We start from the raw sequence: 8,359 nt of genomic DNA, 5'->3' as shown, positions 1-8,359 counted from the left end.
AGGGGCTGAACCCCCCGGCCTCGCCGCCCCCCGCCGCGCGCCCACCGTCCGGTGCTACCGGCCCTCGTCAGCCCCCAAGCCGCTACGTGCGCTCCGGCGCGGCCTCGCGCCCTCGCGCCCCCGCCTGCCCGGGGAGTACTCCCTGCTGCGGTAGGCTCCCCAGCTGCCGCCGCAGAACGACCCGCTCCGGCTGTCGTCCCGGCGATCGTCCGCCGCCGATGCCGCCGCTTCAGCTGAGGCCCTCGGCACCAAACAAAGCCCGGGGGCCCAGCAGCAAGGCAGCACCTCAGCCTCCGTCCGCTCACGCCGAGCACGAGGCTGCAACTCACAAAGGGGGGCGGGGGCACAGCCGTGCCTAGCCAGGCCGGCTCCGCCCCTCCCCACGTCCCAGCTCTCCGCGCTGGGACGCTGCCTTGGCCCCGCCTTCCCCGCGGCGGCAAATCAGCCTCCGGCCGCCATTGCCTTCGGCGGCAGCCGGGAGCTCCCAAAAACCATTATTGTGTGAGGCACTGTTCCTTCGGACTCAGTATTGTTTTCCCATAGAACATACAGCAGGAAGATACCTACAAGAGTGTGAGAATTTTCAGTTCAGGAGTAATAAAGCAATAACATCTGTTTTTGGCAATTTATGGATAGCATATTTTAGACAGCAAATCCTAACCATAGTGTGAAAATTCAGTAGTCATGGCAAGCTGTTGTTAGTACTAAATAGAAAACTCAGAGAGAAGATGTGTATATTGCTGTCTGTAGAAGAAAAGTGAAAAATGGGCATCAGCTGTTCCTAGTTGTAAATGAGAGGTGGCAGTTGCTTTCTTGAATCTTTGTATGGTCTTTTCATTCTACCTTGTTCTAGCTTGTGCAAAAGATACCAGGTTTGGTGGGGGAGAGAGTAGAGTAATAGAGAAAGTTTTTTTTTTTTCTCAAGCTGGCTAGGAGTTATGAATAACCCTTACGAAGAGGACTTTCCATTCAAGTCTGTGGCAGAAAATTCTATAATGAATCTTATGCAAACTTCTCTTCAAATTAGTTTACAGATTGTGTACTGAAGGACAAGACCATGACTTTATAAAACAGTAGTTTTATTGTACTTTATAAAATAATAGTAAAAAACATGTCCAGTTCAGTCTGGATTGGATGTTGCCTTTCAAGATTTTTCTGAATTCCTGTGAATTCAAGTGCCCTGAAAGTGATCTGATAGCAGCACCCTTCAAGCACAATCCCAGGTTCCCCTTACAGGTTATCTTCAGAATAGTTTCCAGATATGCCAGTATTATTGACAAGTAAACCTTTATATATTGATTATTCGTAACATTTTATTTAAAAGCCCCAGGATTTCCTTTATGACAATGATTTGAGCTTTGGTGCCTATGTCACATGTTAAACAAACCTTATCAAAGAAAATGTAGAGGATAGTATAAGTCTGAAAATGCTTTGAACTTTGGGTCTTCTCAGCATGATGCACTAAGAACTGCTTTACGGGACAAACTGCATATTAAAAGTTTTTATTTATTTATTTATAGATTTGTATCCCACCCTCCCAGTGGCTCAGGGTGGCTAACATGTGGCACAAGTTCACCCCAGGGGCTCCTGCCCCCTCCAGCGGGTGTAATTTCTCCCTATCAGGGGGCTGTGCATGCACTTAATGCTTGCCACAATAGGGCAGATAATACCCCTAACACCAGTTTGGCTTTTAAAAAATGGCATGGGGTGGGGGAGGGATACAGGATCCTCTCTTTCCACTCCATGCTCCCAATCAGAGTCAGACCCCTGTGGCACTTCTGAATGTAATTGCCACTGGGAACTCATAGCTGCAGTATGGCTGCTAGGCCCCATAGTGAACTTGTACAATTTGTAAGATGTAGTTTGGCTCACACTTTAGATAGCACCATGAGCTGAGTGCATTTCCAGAAGAAGAAGTGCAGATACAAAATGCACAGATCCTTAAACACTCTGACAAAGTTTGGGCATGTACAGAGGCTCTGTGAGTGCTGATTACACCTTTGTTCTTATCGAATGCCTGTTTGCAGATGCGTTGCTCCTTTTTGCACTTTTGTTTGGTAAGCATCAGTGTACCCATGGTGCCACATCAAGTGTAAAGCAACTCATAGCCTTAAATTCTGGGACTGTGAATTACTTTGAACCTACTTTAAACCTTTAAATAAGAAAATGTCGGCAATGTCATGTACCCTTTCAGGATAAAGGGAATGCTGTGGATCCAAAGTACTATTTCATAGGTTTATGACTAGAGAGAAAGTAACATTTAAGCAGATCATTATTGGAACATTTCTGAGATAAGCTGTTAATGTTCATGTTCCAATAGAATTTAAACTACCAATATTAAAACCCTTTTATAGTAACAGCTGAACATGTAGCCAGCTGCTCAAGCTGATTCAAATGCTGGAACTGCCAGTTTAGTCCCAGAACAAGTATTGCAGTAGTTACTGTCTATTTTGCCCACCTGATAGGATGTCTATTTTCTAACAGTTACAGGGGGGGGGGGGGGGGGGGTTTGTACATTTATATAAGAAATGTGCATCATAAGATGCAATTAATGAGCTTTCAGTAAGACACCCAAAAGATATGCCCATGATTGTGTTGATTGATGTTGTGATGCAAAACTGTGCCGTTCTATGCAGCCCTGTCTCACCACTTGAAATATAGGCTCTGAGTGGTGCCTTCAGAGTGCCCTCTGCCGTTCTATGCAGCCCTGTCTCACCACTCGAAATATAGGCTCTGATTGGTGCCTTCAGAATGCCCTCCCTAATACCTTCTGCTCGTGGAATTGCACATGTGAGGACAGCCAGGGCTATTTTTAGGCAGGAACGCACAGGAACGGCGTTCCAGCTGGCTCCCAAGTTGACCACGCCCAGCAGGAACTCATTAGCATAATAGGCCACACCCACAAGCAGAAACTCATTAGGATTGGCTACATTAGGGGTGTGGCCTAACATGCAAAGGAGTTCCTGCTACAAAAAAAGGCCCTGGGTTTTGACAACAAACAAGGTAAACAGAATAAGAAGCAAAAGGTGGGTGTGGCTGGATGACCACACTTCTGGTAACATGTGGGTGCGGCCTAATATGCTAATGAGCTATGTTCTCATGGGTGTGGCTGGGTATGCTAATGTGTTTCTGTTTTTGGGTGTGGCCTATTATGCTAATGAGTTCCTGCTGGGCTTTTTCTACAAAAAAGCCCCCTGCCTAATACCTTCTGCTCATGGAATTGCACATGTGAGGACAGCTAACATTTTGATACATTTCTGGAACCCATTCAAGCTGAATTTTTTAAAGGGGCTTTTCATAGAGGGCATTAAGATTGTAATGGAGGTTTGTCTTTATGTTTTATGAGGAATTTAATCTGTTCCAACGGTTGGAATATTTTGTAACCCGCCTTGGAGAAAGGCGGGTTGTAAATTATTTAAATAAATAAGATACATGGTACTTTATGAGGGTTCTTTGGCAAGTCAGCTGCTATCTTCTGGTAAGCTAGTTGGAAGCTAGCTGGCAGGAATCATCTATGAATTATTGAGAGTCCAAGAAACAAAAATCTCTCTTGTTAGGTCCAAATATTTCTAGTAGGGCTGCCAAGTAGGGGCGGGGGTGGTGGGGAAACCCCCGCTTTGGAGGCCCGATTTCCACTGCGGCAGAATCAGGCCCCGGGGGGAACTCCGCCCCCCCCCCCGAAGCTGCGTCACCAGAGGTGACGCAGCCACGTCGCTCACGTTGGGGGCGTGGCCCTAACGATCTGTGCCACGCCCCCAACGTGAGTGACGTAGCATGTCACTTCCTGTGACGTGCTGGTGGCGCACACGCGCACGTCCTAGGAGAGCTCCCGGAGCCCGGAAGACTCCCCCGCCGGCAAGGGTAAGTACACTTGGCAACCCTATTGAAAGTACAAGTCTCTCTTCAGACTGATGCGGTCACCGGCTCATGGTGCAGAGAAGAGTTTCCAGAAGAAAGCATGCAGTAGACGGCATGAGCTCAAGACTAGCTGTGGTGCAAACCAAAGGAGCGGTTTTTTAGGGCTTCATCAGGCCGCTTTTCTTAGTGATGGAGCTCAACCCAGATCTGACAAGATTCAAAATGACACAAAGGCTGCTTGCTGGCCAGGCCTCAGGACCCGTATGTCAATTGCCACACTGCCACCGCCTGGCTGGAACATCCATTGCAGGCGTTCTTTTTTGTAGCCAGGAAGCTGTTTTGCCTTTTACAAGCCTTGACCAGGCGTCCGACCGTCAGCTAACGCCCTCCCAGAAGGGAGGTTGGTGTGCCCACCCTCGCTAAGGAGTGGTTCCCATTTTATCTACTTGCCGAAGCTTTCGAATCGCTGGGTGGATGATGAGCTGGGGACAACAGGCTGGCTGCTCACACCAGCGCAGGGCTTGAACTAACACAGTTCAGATGTTAAGACTGGGATATACCCACTGTGCCACCGCTCCGCAGTTATGGAAGTGCTTCTTGTAAACGGATGTGATCCTGTGGACTGATAGTAGAGTGTGCAAATGTTAAATCAGTTAAACTTCCATTTTATTTTATGATTTGTCATTCCAACATTTGACTCCAACAAGTAATTGAATGATTGCTGTTCCTTAATTTTATCAAAGAGGTTAATTGCATTTTTGGTTGGGACGTTAGATGAGCTTAATTATAAATGATGAGAAATTATTTCCATTTTTATTCTTAATAGCCTCTTTTATTAATTATTAGTTAATTTTATTCTTTATTTTATAAAATAAAAATTATCTTTATTCTTAATCGCATATTTCATTACAATTTTCCCTGGTTTCATGACCCTATTCCAGTTTTCCTATTGCGAGGGGAAAGGCAGTATTAAATTATAGATCTCCACTGGGTATTTCAGTGTTGACTCATCTGCACAGTCCGTTGGGAGGGACGTGCAACAGCAGAAATCTGTTATGATGTGTGCTGCATTACATGATCATACTGTGTATGTCTTTTCCCCCCCTTTAGATCTTATTAACGGAGCACAGGAACAGTGTGAATTGCCTCCTATGGATGGCTTCCCCCACTGTGAGGGCAAAATAAAAGTAAGACTAATCTCTATTTAATTGCCTTATCTTTTGCATGGCCTGCTTCTCTTGAAAGAGTCTAAGTTATCTCAAATTGAATGAATTACAAATGATGAAAAACTGGTGCCATTTCCCCCCACATGCATACCCAAGTTGCACAAAAGAATGAAGCAGGCATGAGATGGCAGAGTAAAGTGTACCACTTTAGGCTGCAGGTGGATGATCACTTTTTGGAAGGTTTCTTTATGCTTAAAATGCCCCTGGAGTGGGTGGGGTGGGGGGACCAGCACAGCAAGCAAAGAAAAGGAGTAGAACTTTTCTTCCTTTGGTGGTTACATAGAGTTACGCAAAGCACTATCTAGAGTTGGAGGCAAACATGGGTACAGCTCATTCTGCTACCTCAGGGCTCTGCCCCCCCCATTCTCCTAAATGTGTGAACGAGGCATATGTTGTTACTGTGCATTGAAATCTCTGCCTAGCAAAGTTCCAATGTAAAGTTTGTGGTATGAAATGTTCCAGTATTGGCTGGCTTACTTGTGATTGCTCTGACAGCAAGGTAGAAGATCTTTTGTTGTTGTTATGTCTTGCATCAAAAGAAAAACATTAGACACATGAATAACTGCATGAGGTTTCAGTGGGTAGCCATGTTGGGTAGTTTCAGTGGGTAGCCATTTAAGACCAACAAAGTTTTATTCAAGGTATACCTTGAATAAAACTTAGTTGATCTTAAAGGTGCCACTGGACTCAAACTTTGTTCTGCATGATAAGTTGTGGAAGTAGATTGCATGGGCTTGAGTTGTAGAGCATCAGAGTTCCCATGGATCATTTAGCTGATAAAGATTTTAATTATCCTTTAATTTAATTATTTTTTCCCACATGAAGAAAGTGTGGGTGATCACACTGCCCTGCTTGAGGATAACAAAAAAGGTGCTGGAATTTCATTATCTATGATTCATTTGTAATTATAAGAATAAAAAAGCTCCTGAGGGTGTATTCCAGACCTGGTATCTCAATGTATACAAGGTCATGCTCACTGTGGTTAGCCATACTATAGTGACATATTGTTGTGACTGTTAGGTTAATCTGTTCATTCCCTAATGACGGGCTGTGCAAAGTATCCACAGGCTATAGCAGTTACTTCCCACAGTTGACTGAAGCCTATGTTGACCTTGTTGACTAAAGTACTCTTTTCTGCCAGTTCCCTGAGTCTTCCTATGAATATATAATTAGTCTTGTGGTCAGGTTTATAAACACCTAACTTTTTGTTTGTGTTTTTCTCCCTGTCTAGTGGATGAAAGATATGTGGCGATCCGATCCCTGTTATGCAAGTTATGGTGTGGATGGGTCCACATGCTCCTTTTTTATTTACCTCAGTGAGGTCAGTAAGCTTGTATTACATTAAACATAAAGCTACAGGTAAATTCAGATGAATAATGTTGTTACTGTGACAAATGAAAGGAAGCTTACTTTTCATTTAGGAAATAATGTTTGGATTTCTGTGATGTATCTGTTGCTGGACTGTACCTTTTGTTGATTGTTTCTGGGGATCAGATGTTGAAATTCTTCTTGATATTAACAAAGCTACCTCCACGTGCAAAACATAAATTTAGGGTGCTAGTTTGAATTTTGTCGTTTGATCACCCAGCTTGTGTTATGAAATGGTAAAGCAACAGACATACACAATTCTGATCCTGTACCTTGACTCAGGTTCAAAACCTTTATTGGCATAGATCATAATCATACAGTCGCCATTCAGTTCATCTGTACCTTGACTCTTAGATGGACACTACAGAGAGCCAATTTGCATACAAGCGTAACTTTTTTTTCCATTGTTTAATCATAACTAGTCAAATAATTTCTGTGTGCTGCTTGTTTTCCCCCAAATATTGGTTCCCTACTTCAGGTTGTGATTTTCCCTTTTAGGTGGAAAATCATTTCAATGTGATATGAAAACATCCTAAACAGAAAATAAAAACTGAGAACTCACTAGAATCCTGTAATAAAACAAGGACAACTTTGCTGGATCAGACCAGTGGTCCATCTGATCCAGCATCTTGTTTTATGCAGCGGCCAACCAGTTGCCCTGGAGGTCCAACAAACAGGGCTTATAGGCCAAGGCCTTCCCTTGAGGATGACTCCTAGCACAGATATTCTGATATGGAGATCCCCGTTAGCCACCATGGCTAGTAGTCATTAATGGACCTGTCTTCCATGATCCGTCCTGTCTTAAGCCTCTTTTAAAGGCTTTTATGTACAAGACAGTTTATTCATGTGACATCATGTTTACAGTTAGGCTCAGTGTTTTGGTGCAAGTTCATGTCTGTGCCTCTCGTGCCTCTCACCTGAGTTCCTTCTACCAGTGGCACATGTCATCTCATACTTGAAGATCGAGAAGATTTTAAAACTGGAGTCTTGTGAATATTTGTCTTTGTGCTGTCACATCCTTCATTTGATTTGTGTTGCAAGTTGTTACATTTTGAAATAATATGGAATCTTCAGTCTTTTGAACTATCTAGAATTTAGGATATTTACAGATTACATTCATGTGGCATTTCTGTTATAGCCCATAGTTTTATAGGAAGTATAGTGCTTTCCAGAAGAACAAATGAACCGTTGTACTCATCAATCTGTTTTATGTTTAGTGAACAGCAACATAAAAGGACTTTCGGGGGTGTTTCTAAGAGGTTTCTTTGACAGCACATAAAACTGATATTGTTTGGGCTTGCTGTTAACCTTGAGTTTAAATTCAGCATACTTAATCCTGTGATAAATGTTGTGATTAATGCTAAACAGCAAAGACTGAAAGCTTAAATATTTGTGAATGCAAGCATGAAATGAAATTCTAATAACCACCACAATGATGTGGATATATGAGCTTTATTTGTTACTAAAGATAACTTGGAGCTGGTGTCACACAAAGTAATTTGTCAAAACGGGCAGTGATAGAGAATTGACTGTTTGTGACAATGGTGTACCTAGCTTATTTGGCGCCTGGGGCAGATAATTTTTCAACAACCCCAACTCTTTTTCTTTTTGCTCTCAGGTCACAGCTGACTTCTGGTGTCCTTGTAGGCAGGGCTCTTTTTGTAGAAAAAGCCCAGCAGGAACTCATTAGCATAATAGGCCACACCCAACAGCAGAAACTCATTAGCATATTAGGCCACACCCCTGACAGCACAGCTCATTAGCACATTAGGCCCCATGTTACCAGAAGTGTGGTCATCCAGCCACACCCACCTTTTGCTTCTTATTCTGCTTACCTTGTTTGTTGTCAAAACCAGGGCTTTTTTGTAGCAGGAACTCCTTTGCATGTTAGGCCACACACCCCTAAT

At 43.6% G+C, this 8,359-nt stretch overlaps 1 protein-coding gene across 1 annotated transcript in view; it reads left to right on the top strand.

Annotated features, from left to right (window-relative positions):
- Window positions 1–8,359, top strand: part of MGAT5 (mannosyl (alpha-1,6-)-glycoprotein beta-1,6-N-acetyl-glucosaminyltransferase) — a gene marked incomplete at its 3' end in the record, with an annotated part of 66,753 nt that overhangs the window by 34,288 nt on the left and 24,106 nt on the right. Inside the window, exons 3-4 of the mRNA XM_015409152.1 lie at window positions 4,969–5,045; window positions 6,316–6,405. Of these exons, the coding sequence (XP_015264638.1) occupies window positions 4,969–5,045; window positions 6,316–6,405 (167 nt within the window). The remainder of the gene's footprint in view (window positions 1–4,968; window positions 5,046–6,315; window positions 6,406–8,359) is intronic.

Source organism: Gekko japonicus, unplaced genomic scaffold (genome assembly GCF_001447785.1).
Source record: "Gekko japonicus isolate JY-2015 unplaced genomic scaffold, Gekko_japonicus_V1.1 scaffold116, whole genome shotgun sequence".
NCBI lineage: Eukaryota > Metazoa > Chordata > Lepidosauria > Squamata > Gekkonidae > Gekko > Gekko japonicus.
The sequence above is the reverse complement of the archived record's forward strand: the minus strand, read 5'-3'. Positions and strand labels throughout refer to the sequence as shown.